The sequence below is a fragment of the Trachinotus anak genome, unplaced genomic scaffold, assembly GCF_046630095.1.
Source record: "Trachinotus anak isolate AG129_WGS33_773 ecotype Australia unplaced genomic scaffold, CSIRO_AGI_Tana_v1 ptg000024l, whole genome shotgun sequence".
NCBI classification, from domain to species: Eukaryota; Metazoa; Chordata; class Actinopteri; order Carangiformes; family Carangidae; genus Trachinotus; species Trachinotus anak.
The window spans coordinates 8,683,947-8,700,927 of NW_027273875.1; the positions used below are offsets into that span (position 1 = coordinate 8,683,947).

The following is a 16,981-nucleotide window of genomic DNA, read 5'->3' on the forward strand; positions in this document are numbered from 1 at the left end:
GCCCTAATCTACACCTATTTATTTCTTAAGACAAAGTTTGGTATGACCAAATTTACCTTGTACTTTGACCGAGTCAGATATCCTGACACTGGATTATGATTCTATCCTTCCAAAAATCTCTATGTAGAAAATCAGACCGAATGTAGAACTTGCACAACTGATTAGTTTGTATAATACCGATTTAACTATGACAAAAAAAACAAAAAACAAAAAACTGATTATCATGTGAACTGATAACGGGAGCAAGAACCTGTAGCTTATATTATGTATACATTGGGAGAAACAGGTTACACCCTATCCAGATCACCAGTTGATCATACAGTTTAAACAGACAACCATTCACTCTCACATTCACACCTTTAACAAAAACTGAACATTACAGCCTTCATGAAGGTGGGATTTATTGCAAGATTGTTGTATGAGACCAACTGAGAATTAAGATAAGATAAGATAAGATAAGATAAGATAAGATAAGATAAGATAACCTTTATTAATTATAAATATTAATAATAACAATATAATAATATACAAAATATATAGATACAAAAAAAAATACATATTACCCCTGTAATGCCTGACCCCAGAAATAATGGACAGAAAATTCTGATTTCTTGAATCAGGAACCTTTATTTGGCCCTTTCACAAAATTTGAAAAAAAAAATTACAAAAAATTATTTGCATATAGGTTTTTCCAAATTTTATACACGATTTTACTACATACTAAAATGCAAAAAATTATGTAATTATAACTTCCTTCAACAGATTAAGTGTTCATGTTAGAATATTACTAAAAATTTCTAAGAAAATGTCACTGGAAAATCGTAAAAATTGCTATTTTCTTGACCTTGATCCAGTGAGTTGGGAACTATCTGAAGGTGGCCAACCTGGATTGTCCCATGTGCTGTGTTTGAATTGCTGTAGTGATAAAGGTATCCACCAGGGGTTGGAAGACAAGTATCAGATTGGACACAATCTGGGGGTTTTGAGTGCAGTTTTTACCATAAGGTGATGCAATAGGTCTCAGAAATGCTTGTATCAAATTTGATGCATTTGGCATCATAGGGTTACACACATACATATAATATGTACCTTACAAAATACCAATGCCATACATTATAAAGTCATGATTAATATTTGCAAAACTTCCCAAGACTCATTATTTATAACTTTATGTAAAAAAAAAAAAAAAAAAAGAAAAAAAAAGTACATCTTTCATATGTAATTTTTAATTTGTGGCACGGATAATACTCCATACTCCGAACCTCCTGGCGGTGACGTCACCGGGCGGGGCGGGGCAACATTCCAACCGCCGTCTACTTTTGTCTCTACGTGGAGGAGGCAGGGCCGCAGACTGGACGCTGTCTGGGATTTCAGGCGCACCGACGGTGAGTACCAATTTCCTGGCAACTTCTAGACCAACAACCACCTACAGACAGAGTTAGTCTCAGCATCGTTTATTAAAACAACACCTTGGTCTTAAACTGCTGCTCTCTGTGATAGCCGCTGCCCTCCGTTCAGAGGGGTGGGTTTTGCAGGGTAAACAGGGATAGTTTCCTGTCTATAAAACTTGCATGTCTGGCGCTAGCCGGCTAGCTTTAGCTGCACCTTGGCTGTAGCCTACTCATCATCACGGTGCTGCATAGATCAAAACACCCAACAAAGTACTGTCTGAGTCCTTTATTTTATGAACCGATAACTTCCAGTAGAAGAAAAGTAGAAACTACTATTCAAAGATGTTAAGGTTACATTGAATCTAACTACTAGAAACTAGTAATTTCAGTATGTGTACTGAAAATTATACATAAGGTCCATGTTTTTTTGTTTTTTTTTGTTTTTTTTTTCCGAGCTAGTGGAAATATTTCACATTAGTGAATTTTCAGATACGACAGCAACTTAGTAACTTAGACACACAGTCAGGTTCGTTCATTTTGTACACCACCAATTACCGGAGGAAGCCGCATAGGTGGAGCCTGCACTAGTTAAAAAAATATTCCCGGTACACAGACTGGCGCATGAATGACCCATACAGAAACATATTCACACATAAAGTTTGCACAGAAGGTGAAACGTCGTCTCACAGGTCTTTTGCAATGTCAGGCGTGTGTAACCTCACTGTTTGCCCCTGTGATGACAGACCACGTTTTTTTTTTTTTTTTTTCTTGTTGACACTTTCATATGATGCCAGAACAATTGGAGTAAATGTTTTACCCTCGGGTAAATAGACCTGCCCCTCCCTCTCTGGTGTGTCATATTTCTTTGATGTGGTTTGAGACATTTACAAATTTCACTCCCTGCACCTCAGTTGCTATAACTGGTCCTCCAAAAGAAATCACGTCTGTTTTTTAGTGTGTTGGGAAAGGTTGGATAGTGATTATTTTAATGTTGAAATGAAGCAGGCCATTTAGTTACTCAGTTTTTTTTTCTCTCATGCTTAACAGTGGTCTATGTCTAGGTTGTTTACTTCTCTGAATGATTTCCCAGATTTTTCCTGTAGACCCATCTGGGGCTGCAGCATGCACTGTACACGTACATCTGGGATCCCAATTGTGGATCGCTGTTGGAACAGCACTGTACACCAAGGCCGTCTGATAGTATCAGAAAAAACCCACATTTTAACTGGATAAATATTGTGACTTGGAACAAGAAGCATGTTGTGAATACAACTGCTCATCCATGCTCGGTATTTCCTATTCAGCATTTCTTACCGTCTGTCCTTGGTTGAGATATTGTTTAACTTGTGTTGTGGCATACTTTGACAGATTGTTTAGTTCTTAAAGACAAAAATTATCCATTATTGGTATCTGGACTAAAGGGACAAAGTTTTATTCAAAGTATCAGCACTGGAAAAAGTTTTGTTTGCACTTCCTTTGTGGGAAAGAAAATGGCTGTAATTCGTTTCAAGTCTGCCTGTCATTAACGTGATTGGTGTGGTCAAATTGCCCATGAATGTGCATGTGTGGTATGTGTACTATGCGTCACAACAGCTTAAGTAAAATGCGAGTTTCCCTTGTTCATGCTGCAGAACCACATGAGAGCACCTACAGTAGGTGTGTTTAAAAACAGGCGTTAGGTGTCTGATGCTATCTCTGTAAGGACAAACCAGACAGTCAAGAAGGCGGAGGGAGTGTGCTTACAATTTGTTTCCGCCCTTGCACACGCTCACACCTGTGCGAATGAACAGGTTGCCCCACTTTCTGTGCTGTTAGGGTTTTAAACAGGTGTCTTCACTTGTTATTCCAACGCAGCGAAAGTGATCAAGTTACTTGTCAGCTGCACTTGTTTTTGTACTGTTCAGCTTCATTAAGCATAAAGCTCAATCCAATCAGAAGGCTGTACAATCCCCTACATTTTGTTAACTTGTAATAGAAGTTTCTCAAGTAGGGATGCAGTGTCTTGCTCAGGGGCGCAATGCTTGCTATAGGAAAGGGTGGTACTTAATAGTTATTGTGGCTTGTACTGTCTGATTATGCAGCATTGAAATGATAATGATTTACAGTGCTTTTGTTGAGTAATGACAAACCCTTGTAGGTGTGGCTGCTTACCGGTAGCAGTAACAGCACATCAGTAACCTGTCTATTGACATTCTTAAGAGATGCTAGGTTGGGATTCACACCTTTGCTAGCAAAGGCCTCTCAAACCTACTACATCATTTATTGCGGCCCCATCTTTTGATTTGGTGAACTATAGAGCGCAGGTTAGCTGTTCATGATTGAGGATACTGTCAAGAGACCGTTTCATTTGAATATTTCCATGATGATTCATCATATAGTCAAGCTTTGTACGCTTTTATAATACTCCTAAACCCAGCCCAGGTTGTTGTGCATGCAGCTGCACATGATGTCAGGTGTGCAAACTACACATACAGCGTCTGTTGTCGTCACCTCCTCCTTACAGTACCTGTCAGTGTGGCCTTGCTTATCTTATCCACACAGGCTGAAAAGGAAATAAAGGGCTGGTGCTACAGACTGTTCGGTGTTTATGAGTCAGTATGCTTCACATCTGCGGCCGATTGTGACTGAGTAAAAATGTCCGTGTTCTTGCAGACTAAGTTGGGTGTGTACGCATATGAACTTGACCACACTTGGGAAGGGTGCCCAATCTATTTGTGCGCCTCACATTTCCCATGTAACTGTGTGGACGAAACGCTGGCGGGGCGGGGTGTGTCAGCTCCGCACATTTAACTCAGCCATCTGGGAACTGCCCTCCACTTTAAATTGACTGAAAGATCCATCAAAGGCGATTGTAAACAGCGCCAGTGTGCTGTTTTTGGCTTGCTAATCAAAGCTGGTGCTTGGAAAGAAATGCTTGTGTACGGGTGATATTCAGTTGTAAAACAAGAGCGAGAGAACTTATTGAATGAGTGGTGAAATGTCGTGAAGACTGCAACGCAAGTCCAGTTGCTCTTGTTTTGCTACTGCTAGATATCACATGATCTAAATGACTGAAAACTTACACAGAGTTGTAAGTAGAGGTGTTGCATTTGTTTTTATTTCATATTACTGCATCCTTATGGAACTTTTTTGGGGGGTCATTTTGAACCCTTTTTTCTTCTCAGCTCAAAGTGCAAAATCTTCCATTTTTTGGAAATCTTTTCCCCCGTATTTTTCAAAAGTATGGCCGCATCCTTCTTATCTACTGAACCTAATCACTGTGGCCAAGAACTGACATTTGAATAATGTGTTTAAATCTCCAAGAGAAATATTCATATGCTTTTAAACAAACACGAGCCGCTCCATGTAGGAGGTTGGTTTTGCGTTTAGAAGAGTGCAGGAATTTTCTCGTCTCACAGACGCACACAGAGCAGCTGTCAAAGGCAGCAACTGTCTTTGGACCCTGACACTCCGGACTCATTTTCTAGCATTACACAAGATTTATTGCCGTGGTTTGTGACGGTGATTACAAACCCTCTATTCTTCTGTGCCACCAGTGATACATCTCACATTTGTCCCCTGCCATCTGTGCCCTTGCCCCATGTACTTAACCCCTCTTCTGTTTTCACTCTGCGTCTGTCGAGGGTGTGACGAGGGCTGGCAAATGAGGTAATGTTTGTCGGTCCTTATTGTAGCTGGGCTGACTTCAGCAGCCACATTTCACATCCTTTTGGAGAAAAGTTAAATATAGCAACACTGACATCGTCATTTTCCTAATCGTTTAGTCAGGAGTTTGTGCCTGCCCTGATTTAGTATTACTTTGTAGAATAAAAACACTCTGTTCTCTGTGATTCATGGAGTGCCACTTAAAAGTATCTGTGTTCGTGCCGACCAAGAGCCAGTCTTCGTCTATATTTGGCCTTACTTTTCTATCATTTGGTGACATCAAAATAAACATGATTTTAACTGAATGACTGACGGGAAACTCATTCTTGATTGTCCCGGACAAAGTGTTATCATGTCATCATTTTGTTTTGTCTGTAAAAATAGCGTTGTAGGCTCTGAGTCACATCTGAGTCCATGTCACTTCTGTTGAATCACCTTTGATGAATCCTATTAATAGCTTCATTCATGAAAGAGGAAGCGTGGTTAGTGGACTTTTGTTCATTGTTTATCTGCTTGAATGTGTGTCTGTGATGCCGGAGAACGGCTTGATGGCTGAAGTCACTCACTCCAGATATAGATTAATTACTTAAAATCAGATGAGACATGATCCATTTGAAAAACTGGACATGCAACCGTTCCCTAATATAAAACTCATGTTATATTGTGGAAACCAAAATGGCCTTGCCCAGGATTTCTGACTAATACACTATGAAAATCAACAATCTGTACTTTAAGTCAGGAAACGGGAACACTTTTCTGCTTAGGAAAAATCTATAATCCTTATTTTACCACAATATAAACCTCATCTTTGTTTTCTGAACACTTGTGTTGGAGAGGAATGCCATCATACCAGTTTAGCCTCGTCGAGCGAGGCAGCACACCCTGCTCACCTCTCTGTGAAGTGAAGCTCGATCTGCCCAGGCCTCATGCATTCCTCTGCTACTACAGAACGGGAAGGAGCTACTCAGAGGAATTCCTTATTTTCAGTGATTTTCAGATGGTTAGTTTTCCTCAGAGGAGTTCGGGAGCACAGTGTTTTTGGTTCCAAGCAAAATAACTCAGAGACTGAATCTCGCAGGTCTCGTTTTGTGACTTCAGTCTTCACACATTTAAATGAATCTCTTGTCTCAGTGAGGACACTTTTCTCTGATACAATTTTAGAATATAGGCCAAATAACTTCATGATGAACTGGCATCGAGGTCTTTAGATTTCAGAGCCCTCACGAAAATACTTGCTGGTCACGAAAGGCTCACAAAAATTATCCAGATGTTACATAAAACTGTTCTCTTAGCTCAGTTAGCTTAAAGGATTGATTTAACACTGGAGTAAAATGATAACATTTGATTTGTAGTGCAGTTAAAAAGGAAAAAAAACATAAAAAGCGAGTGATTACAGAAAAGAAGTCAGTGTTAGGGGATTTTTCAGACAATGTAGTTACAGTAAGCAGCTGTGAAAAACGGTTCAAATCAGCTGAAGAATGAAGTAGTCTCAGCCTCTCTGGCTGTTTTTTTTTCTTACAACACAGGCTCATTGGTATACAATAGAACTAACAGGAAATTACTTTGATTATGGGAGAGAGACGTGTTTGGGAAAGGAAAAGGGCTGAAGAGAGAAACTAAAGCGAGCAGTTGATATGAACAGCAGGGGTATGGATCAGAGGGGATCAGTGAGGCGACGATAAACAAGAGGTAGTACTTAAAGAGTGTTTAGCCCTGACAGAAGATGGGGAGTGACTTTTGTTCTGCTGCTCTGGAGAGGAAAGGTCACTTCTCTGTGGGCAAGGAGGCAGGAAAGTTGAGGCTGTGGCAGTGAGGATGAGTTTGGGGGGTGCAAATCCCTTTGCTGGTTGAGGATGCAGAGGATTGTGGCAGTCTGTAAAAACTGCAAGGATTTAAAGGTTTGCAGGAGGCCGAAGAGGATGGGATCCCTGCTGATGATTCTGCACTTTTTCTCTCTGCAGTCCCACCTCTCTCTGACTGACCACCTCAGGTCAATCACAGAAAAATGTCTGGAAAGATAACAAAAGAGGAGCTGGAGGAGATGAGGGAGATCTTTGGGAAAATTGGTGAGTAAAAGCCATTCTACTGTGACAGTATGTTATTTATTAGATTGTTTAATATTACATATTAATATTTGCTGACATAATATTATGTCAGCAAAACATTTGCTGATTACACCTCGTTTAGTGCGCAGATTATTTAGTATTTTGTACTGACTGTTGGTATCTAATGCTCTTTTCTTTGTTTCTGCAGATCTGGACAACGATGGACATATCTGTGATTATGAACTCCATGAGCTCCTGAAAGAGGCCGGCCACCCCCTACCTGGATACATGGTTCGAGAGATCATCCAGAAACTCGATCGCAACAAGGATAATAAGATCAGCTTTGACGAGTTTTTGTCGGTACGTCAAGTGGAGCTAAGAGCAGCTCATAGTGTGAGGCTTGATAAGTTTCCACCGTCTGTTCAGAGCTTCTCTTACTGTGAGTTGGTCTTTGTTTGCCACTCTGCCTGAAAGTACCTCACCCTCCTGAGTGGGCCCACTATGCAAAGCAACTTTTAGCAGCTAAATGCAGGACAGGAGATTGAAGGCCTCTACAAACCACACACACATACGTGCGCAAGGAATATGGAAGTGACGTCAGCAAAGTGGTGCAAATTCCAGTATTTTGTTTCAGCAGTGATGAGGGAGCAGTAATTTAGAGAGAGCAGTCATTCACAGCCTCCACCTCTGGTACAGGAGCACAGCATGATTCAAAATCTCAAGATCAGGAGGGTGTAGCTGTGTTTTGTCACTTTACCGTAGTTCAGATGTGTTGTTTTAGGGTGTGTGGCTGTTCATTAGTAAGTTTAACCCTGACTATGATAATGACAGTGTGAAACAAACTGGATTGGATGATCCTAAAACTGTAAGATCATCATGTCTGACTAACTTTGCAGGAGTGTAATGGGCTCATTTATTATCTTATAATTTGAAGTATTTTATGGTTTCATGAGGCCACATCTTCCCATAGTGCATCTGTGTTTTTTACAGGTATAGCCAAAGTTATGTATAATAACGACAACAAAGATAATAAAAATAATAATAATAGTAATAAACTTTATTCATACTGCACCTGTTAAGACAAAAAAATCAACATTAATTCATTTCAAGGAAACAATTAAATAAAAATGGGCAATTAAAAGTACATATAAAATTTAATAAAATTAAATAAGATTTTTTTTTTTAAAGAAAAAAACGGATATATAACGGATATATATATTATATTGACAAATAAAAATAATTATGGAACTGGTCAACAAAAGTCAAACAAGGTCTAGCAAAATATGTCAAAAAATAACTTTACCTTTTTGAATATAATTTGTGGAGATGATAACACTTGGCCCAGCACTGTTCATGTGCTGGTGGTAAAGGGACAATATCCAGGACTGAAAAACAACATTGTGCCATTGTGTTCAGAAGTTGTACACTTCAAAACTAGGGTTTGATAAAACACCACTATACAAAATATGTTCTTATGTATGAAAACAACCCAGATTAAATGCATGTGGAATAAATATAAATATCCTCCTCACAGCTCATACAGGGGAAAATAGTATCATATCAATAATGTCATTCATGCAATGATTGTCTTTTTGTGGTTACCACTTTTACCTAGAGTGCACAAACAATGCAAACTGGCACCCTGTGACCTTGTGTATATTTGTGTTAAAGTGTGCGGTGCTTTTTAGACAAATCTCTCAGTACCCTGCTGAATAGCTCATTGTGGTCGCACCACCGCCTGTGGAGCTGTGGTCACTGATGAGGCATTGATAACGTCAGCTTCAGGAAATATTGCACAAATTATGATAGAAAACTTTTTGGCAAAGCAGGTTTGTCTGAAGCCGCTCACATGTTGTGCGTTACTGATAAGGTAGATACTCACAGCACTGAGCTCCCTGTGGTCTCATTAGTTAGGGTTCGGAGACTGAGACTTGAGACTGATTTAATGTTTAAAGGTAATTATTTAATATTGGGACGTAGGGACGAGCCTGAGGATGGTATTAGGGTGGTGGAGGATGATAATAGCTGTTGCTCTGGTGGTTTACTGTTACTGTTGATAACACTAATGAAATACTGGCACCCAGCACTGTAATACTTAGATTAGATGTGTAGTGAAAGCACAGTTGCTTTTACACATCCATCAAACCGACATCTTCCTGGACTTTCACAGTAATGAATGCTGTTTTTCAGCCCATTTATAGTGTTCAGAAACTCAATTACTAGCCACGTTCACCATATTTTCTCAGCCCTGTAGCTGGCAGGTTGGCCTGATGTTGTAATGGCAGTGAGGGGAAATTCCAGCAGCACAGCTGCATCTGCTGAGCAACCTTGGCTGTCATGATGGCTCACAGGAGCTTGATAAGACAACAAAGGATGGAAACACCAGTAAACAGAGAGAAGATGATTAAGGCTTTTGCACAGATGTATTTCTGCAACTAAAGATTGTTTTCACCATTGAGTTATCTATTTATTTTTTAATTATAAGATTTTTCTTTTATTCATTTTAAAAGTGACTAATATTCAGTATTTGTGGCAGCAAAAATTATATGTGAAAGGTGTGTTACAGATCGATTCACCTGAATCATGGTATATAACACCACAATGCGGTTGATCTGGATCGATTTGTAGATACACGATTGTTCAGTTGTTGTGAATTGAATTAGATTGGACAGGTGTGCCTGATCAAGTGGCCACTGAATGTATCTGTCAGACAATAATTTCCTTCTTATAATTGAAAAATTAGTTATGAACAGCAGGAGGCAATTCTGACACTTAATATCAATCATTTTGTAACATATATTTTTTAATTGGTTTACCTCTACAACACAATCACTTATCCACAAATCAAAATGCACATAGATATATCTTAAATATTCCATAATTTTCAGCCTAAAGCAATTACATAGGATTTTCTTGGTATTGTAGTAATTGGTCTATAAGTGTTTTTCTTCTTGTTTTAGATCGTCCAGGAGCTGAGGGGCAGTGAAATAGCAAAAACTTTCCGCAAGGTCATCAACAGAAAAGAGGGCATCCTGGCTATCGGAGGGACGTCTGAGCTGTCGAGCGAAGGCACACAACACTCGTTCTCTGGTAAGTCATACAGAGTCCTGACATCATGGACATGGACTCCTTCATTTCTCCAGTCGCTGCTAATGTAGGTCATAAAGTGTAGACTTTGTGCCGTCTACAAATCAGGTACAGGTGCTTCATTTACCACTGAAGAAACCCTTAAATCTTATATAATAATATAATCCATTTAAATTAAATTAATTTAATTTAAAATTAATAATGAGCGATACTGTAACATTATGTTGTTGGTGCTTTTAACTGATGCTTGTAAACGTACACACTTTCAGAGGAGGAGAGATATGCCTTTGTGAACTGGATCAACACTGCTCTGGAAAAAGACCCTGACTGCCAACATGTCCTGCCCATGGATCCCAACACAGACTCTCTCTTCACATCTGTCGGAGATGGTATAGTACTCTGGTAAGAGATCCTGTTTTCACTTCAAGCAAGCAGCACAACTCTCCCCTTAATCTCCTAGCTACCCTTCTGATATAAATGTCAAATACCTCCATCTCATTGCACTTAATGTTGTGGTCACATCCGGGCTGAAAAACAGATAAATATGAGCCTCTGTTGTGGAATGTCAGTCAACCAAGGCAATATTCTGCTTTGTATTACAGGGAAGATATTGATACTAACACAATACTACTACATTCAATAAAATATATTCTTTTTAGATTATATACGGTTCCAAATCTATGTTTGTTTTTGTTATATCACAAGTCCAAACAAAACTGTGTAGTTCATAATGGGATGAATGCCAGTTAGCAGTTATCAGTCTTGTGAGCAATCAGCACTTTGTCATGTGAGTATTGAGATTAGCCTAAAACAGATTGCAGAGCTGCAGAGACCAAATCATCTGTCTGCACATATCCCAAACAGATAACCTGAATGACAAAGAGAAACACTGTTCACATGCTGAAACTAACCTAACGGGGATATTGCAGACTTCATGTAGGCTGACACATGCTAATTAGGGAAGAAGTCTAATGTGATACCTGTGTGTTACAGTATTACCGTTTTGTCTAATTGTTAAAATGCATAACATCCACTTTATGTTTTGTTTAGCCACAACAATAAGAGGCAAAAATCAAATGACTGATAAAAACTCATGTTAGTTTTATTACGTTTGAACAGCAAAATGATCAACCTGTCAGTGCCAGACACTATAGATGAGAGAACCATAAATAAGAAGAAGCTGACGCCGTTTACAGTACAGGTTTGTCAAAATGAATTTATTGTGGATTTATTTTTTTTCCTTCACTTTATATGCGACTCTTCCAACAGCTGATGCTTTGTACCTTACAGGAGAATCTGAACCTGGCCCTGAACTCAGCTTCTGCCATTGGCTGCCATGTAGTGAACATTGGTGCCTTAGACCTGAAAGAGGGGAAGCCCCATCTGGTGCTGGGCCTGCTGTGGCAGATTATCAAGATCGGGCTGTTTGCTGACATCGAGCTCAGCAGAAATGAAGGTAGGGGCCATAGTTGGGATTGTCTATTGCAGAACACATATTTGAGTTTGTGCTCCTATCACTAGTGTTTCCTGGTCTTTTGTCAAGTAGCTTAACTGATCATTTTCACCCCTTAACAGCGCTGGCAGCATTGTTAAGAGATGGGGAAACACTGGAGGACCTGATGAAGCTGTCTCCAGAGGAACTGCTGTTACGCTGGGCAAACTTTCACCTGGAGAATGCTGGCTGGCAGAAGATCAACAACTTCAGCTCTGACATCAAGGTGGGCCTGCACACTAACACTGAATCCAGCTGGTGTAGTAAACAGTAGATGGAGGGAGGGAAACCACTGAAAGGCCTTTGGTTTTAAGGCTCTTGCAGGAAGTGTCCGGAGGTTTTTGTGTATTTCTTTTACAAATTTGACACATCAACACAAGCATCTATCAGCACACTGCTCCAGGCAGCACATGTTTGTGTTTGCACAAACCAACTCAAATAAACGCCTCCACTCTCCAAAAATAGTTTTGAATGTGTTGTGTCTCTGGCTAACTCTGACAAACTATCAAATGTTGTTAAGTTAATCTATGTCGCTGTGATCATAAGACAAAAAGTTACTATTATGTTACATTAATTTTTTGTTTGTTTATTCACAGTGGTCTGATTGTTTTTGGTTGTTTTTCATTATTTTCCAGGACTCAAGGGCCTATTTCCACCTCCTGAATCAGATCTCTCCAAAAGGCACAGACGAAGACCAGCCTCGCATAGACATCAACATGGCAGGCTTCAGTGTAAGCACTGACCTACTCACAGTTGAGTATCTTCACCACATGGTTACAGCTGTACGGTGTCTCTGATGGGAGCTTGTGCTCTTTGTGTTGTTCAGGAGAAAGACGACATGAAGAGGGCAGAAGCCATGCTGCAGCAGGCCGACAGGCTCGGCTGTCGACAGTTTGTCACCCCAGCCGACGTCGTCAGTGGAAACCCCAAACTCAACCTTGCTTTTGTGGCCAATCTGTTCAACAAGTATCCAGCTCTGACCAAACCTGAGAATGAGGACATTGACTGGGGACTGTTGGAAGGTACGAGAGCAGAAGAACTGGATAGTTAACGTCTAGTAATAGAGCTTTGTAATGTTAAATGTTCATGAAAAACAACTTCATTATAGGAATTATTGACAGACACAAACTCAGGTAACGTGCTTCATCAGGTGGGTGGGGCTTAATCACCTTGGTTTCACAGCTGCCTATCACTATAAGCAAACAGCCCCACAGCTCCCATCATCTTTTATAAGCTGCTAAATTCTGTTTGTTGCAGAGATTTATGAGACAGCACCTTTTTCCAAGCAAGACCAGCTCATTTCAAAGACAAGACAAAAACACAAAGACTGAAATCTCACATGTGAAATAACCGCAACTGTTTGGCGAAAAAAAAAAAAAAAAAAATAGTGCGTTCCCATCGCCTCAAGTAAGAGGCTGACTGACAAAGCAGGTTTTCAGCGCCTTTAGCTCCAATACAACAGAGCTGCAGCCTGAGAAGAACCAGTTGTGAACAAACAGCCTTTGTTAGTCAACAAACTGGCCTGCACGCTTATTACAGAAGAGAAACTAATTTTAATGTCAGAATGTGACAACAACCCTCCTCTAACTCTGGCTCCCTCTGGACACACTGGCTGCTGTCGTCTGCACATCATATATTTACGAGTCAGTGACAGTTGAGTAGAGTGACATCAGAAACATGCCAGGCTTGTTCAGCTCTGCATATTTTGAACCACACTGACTATTACTTAATTGAGCTGCCAGTTATATCACCTGGAAATCCCCTGAATCCCATGATCCTTTGCTGTGTAGGTGAAACAAGAGAAGAGAGGACGTTCCGAAACTGGATGAACTCTCTGGGAGTGAACCCACATGTCAATCATCTGTACGGGTACGTACCACACACGACATCTGACGAGTCTTCACAGCTGTTGGGATCTTATATGTATTTAATGTTAATAATCAAATATGTTTCTGTCTTCTAGAGACCTACAGGATGCCATGGTTATCCTTCAACTCTATGAGAAGATTAAAGTGCCTGTCGACTGGAACAACAAGGTCAACAAGCCTCCTTACCCCAAGCTGGGAACCAACATGAAAAAGGTAAATTAGATTCCTTTTGATCATGACGACGCAAAAAAAAAACAAAACACCTTTTTGTTTGTCTTTTGCCAACTTTTCTATTTTGTGTCCCTAGTTGGAGAACTGTAACTATGCAGTAGAACTGGGCAAAACAGCCAAGTTCTCCCTCGTTGGCATCGGCGGGCAGGACCTGAACGATGGCAACGCTACCCTGACTCTGGCACTGGTGTGGCAGCTGATGAGAAGGTGAAGCACAACTTCGACAGTAACGAGTCAGAAAACACCAAAATAGAAAAACATCTCCAAAATGTAAAAACTGCATCCCAAAAAAACAGAAACATTGGCCACACCTTAAGCATTGTGCCTTGTATTTCACCCCTTTTTTAAATGTTATTTGGAACTTCAAATATTTAAAAGTAAGATTGAAGTAGATTTATTTACCAAAAATTATAAAGCATGACAAATAAAGGTTTCTATCGAGGAATTACTCGTTGTTCCTGGAAAAAAAAAAACAAAAAAAACAAATCAGAATATCTTAGGATATTTGTGTGCACACTTTGTTTTTCAGTCAGTGTGTCTATGTGTGGTATTTTTAAACACCACAATCACCATCAGTCTTCATTGTCAGAGTCATTGTGATAACTGTATATTTACAGCAAACAACTTCCAGGGAGTTTGTAATTACAAACCTCCATTTCATGCCAGTGGTGGTGTTAGTATAAAAATGGAGACCACATTCCATTTTCTCAGTTGGCTTCAGTGACAACGGATGTGTGTTGACATATTTAATAGTTCCCCATATTTTGTATTCTCCGTGTCAGAGTTTCCAGGGTTTGAGTGACCCAAAAATCACAACAATACAGTAGACCACGCTGCTCGACGTGACCATGTGGTTCTTAAAATTAAAAATGTGTGTTTTAAAACAAGAAAGGGCTCCAGAATTAAAGTCCCCATTTTTTTTTTCTTTTAAACCTGGATAGTTAACTTCATGTGCATAATAAACAAGCTGCTTCTCCACTCTTTCAGATATACGTTGAATGTACTGGAGGAACTGGGAGATGGGGAGAAAGTAAATGATGACATCATTGTAAAATGGGTGAACAACACGTTGGCGGAGGCTGGAAAATCAACCAAGATTTCAAGCTTTAAGGTAAAACTGTTTGACCTGCATGTGTAGATTAAATTGAGATATTTAAACACTGAATTTGAAATATAGTAAAGATGTGTTACAAAATCATCTGGTCTGAGCTCTTTTTTTAAAACCTTTTCTGAACTTTCAACTGCACCTCATGGTCTTTATCAGTGAAATGGAGCTGGCTCAGATGTCACCACATGACAAGTTCATAATGTCATGTAATAACATGTGGTCGTATGTGGGGATGGCATCGTATCATTTCTCTGAGCCAGACTCATGTGTTGAAGACTGAGGTGTGGTTTAAAGCTCAGAAAGAGCTAGTTAGTGGATCTTTGAGGTTAGATCATTTTTTACACATATTGTTCCCAAAGATGAGAGTAAATCTCCATGTTCAAAGAAAGAAAGATGATTTCACAATCAGAAAAATCTGGCAGTTCATTTGTATATTCAGTCAGTGTCAAACAAACCTAAAGCCACTAAGTTTTCTCATCGCTCAGATAAGCCTGCGTGGGTCAGACCCTTAATCTGTGTGTGTGTTGTGTTGATCAGGACAAAGAGATCAGCAGCAGTTTGGCAGTATTGGAACTGATAGACGCCATCCAGCCCGGCAGCATCAACTACGAGCTGATAAAAACCGGCAGCCTCTCTGAAGACGACAAGCTGGAGAACGCCAAGTAAGACAGAAGCAGCCTTTTGCCATTATTTTGGTAACTATTATGTATAAACAGTTTTATTGGAGATAACCTCTGTGTCCTTACTAGATATGCCGTCTCTATGGCGAGGAAGATCGGAGCCCGCGTCTACGCTCTCCCAGAAGACCTCGTGGAGGTCAAACCCAAAATGGTGATGACAGTCTTTGCCTGCTTGATGGGTCGGGGGATGAAGCGGGTCTAAGAGACTGACTGGGATCATTGTGACACTTAAAACTTGTACCCACAAGCTATTAGCCTTTTGAAAGAGCTCCCCCAACTGAAGGAATGAAGAAATTTCTTTCTTTTTTTTTTTTGAGTGAGAAAAATTCAGTCAGAATCATAAATTTGCATGTGTCCCTGCTTCTATTGATTAACAGAGGAGTTTACTGAAGAATAATGTGCTGTCCTCTTATTTAAAGTGGGTCAAAAATCCTAAAATTTCTGAAGAGATGGGTCTCGTGTTACGGAGGACAACTTGTTACTTTCAATATCCAGAACTCTTAATTAATGTATAAGAATGCTGTTTTTTAAGCGAGTATGCATATTTACAGCTGCAAGGTTGTTTACATATTTTTACTCAGACTGATAAGTAAATTATATCCTTGACTAAGTAACACACATTCCTGAATACCATAATTATGAAAAAATGCTTGACAGGGCAAAAAAAAAAAAGAAGTCAGAGCAGTGGGATGGTAGGGTGCAGCACATGACAAAAAACACCCAATCATTCCCTGTCACTTAATGAAGTACAAGCATGTCTTATAACTGGCGCCATAAACTTCTACATATCTGCATACAGAAGCCATATGGTCAGATTATACTAATGACCTGCGCTGTCTGTATGCTTGTACTCGTCATTTGTTTTTTTCTAGGGATTATTACATGAGGTAAATGCTGTTTTTTGAGGTGTCTGGTGTCTGGTCTTTTTCTTATTTTTGTCTGTTACGTTGGTTGAGGAGCAGGTTGACTGGACTCTCCTGGCTTCTGCTGTGCCTTCTTCTTGTCATTAAGATGACTCGTACTTGCGCTTTCAGGTTTTCCCTCTTTCTTTTGTATTCAACATTACCAAATATAAACAGTAACTTCATTCCAGGTAGCTTCATGATATTGTATGACAGTGGCCAAATTGTATTTGGTCTCATTTTCATGTCTACTCTTTAAGTGCTTTACATGTAACAATAAATATGACTTTGAAAAGTGCTTGTGTGTTTTATCTAAATAGGACATCTACAGAGATGGAACTGACTGTAAATGACTTTGTTTGTTAATCGGCCGCTGTTATCGTGACGAATCAGAAATGGTGTTTGTTTTAAATCAGATGGTAGATCTGATCATAATTGTGTGTGTGTGTGTGTGTGTGAAAAAAGACTGACCTAAATTCCTGTTTGCTCATCCATTACATTAATATGTACATTTCTAATTATTTACAATATT

General features: G+C 39.7%; 1 protein-coding gene across 1 annotated transcript; it reads left to right on the top strand.

The window, feature by feature from the left end:
• Positions 1-1,291: 1,291 nt before the first annotated feature.
• Positions 1,292-16,747, top strand: pls3 (plastin 3 (T isoform)). The gene is made up of 16 exons (XM_071460586.1): positions 1,292-1,385; positions 6,998-7,102; positions 7,290-7,441; positions 10,042-10,171; positions 10,438-10,570; positions 11,288-11,369; positions 11,459-11,624; positions 11,744-11,886; positions 12,296-12,391; positions 12,487-12,682; positions 13,451-13,529; positions 13,624-13,741; positions 13,836-13,966; positions 14,747-14,870; positions 15,405-15,529; positions 15,617-16,747. The coding sequence occupies exons 2-16, from the start codon at positions 7,042-7,044 to the stop codon at positions 15,747-15,749; spliced, it is 1,869 nt and encodes a 622-aa protein (XP_071316687.1). The 5' UTR covers positions 1,292-1,385; positions 6,998-7,041; the 3' UTR covers positions 15,750-16,747.
• Positions 16,748-16,981: the final 234 nt, after the last annotated feature.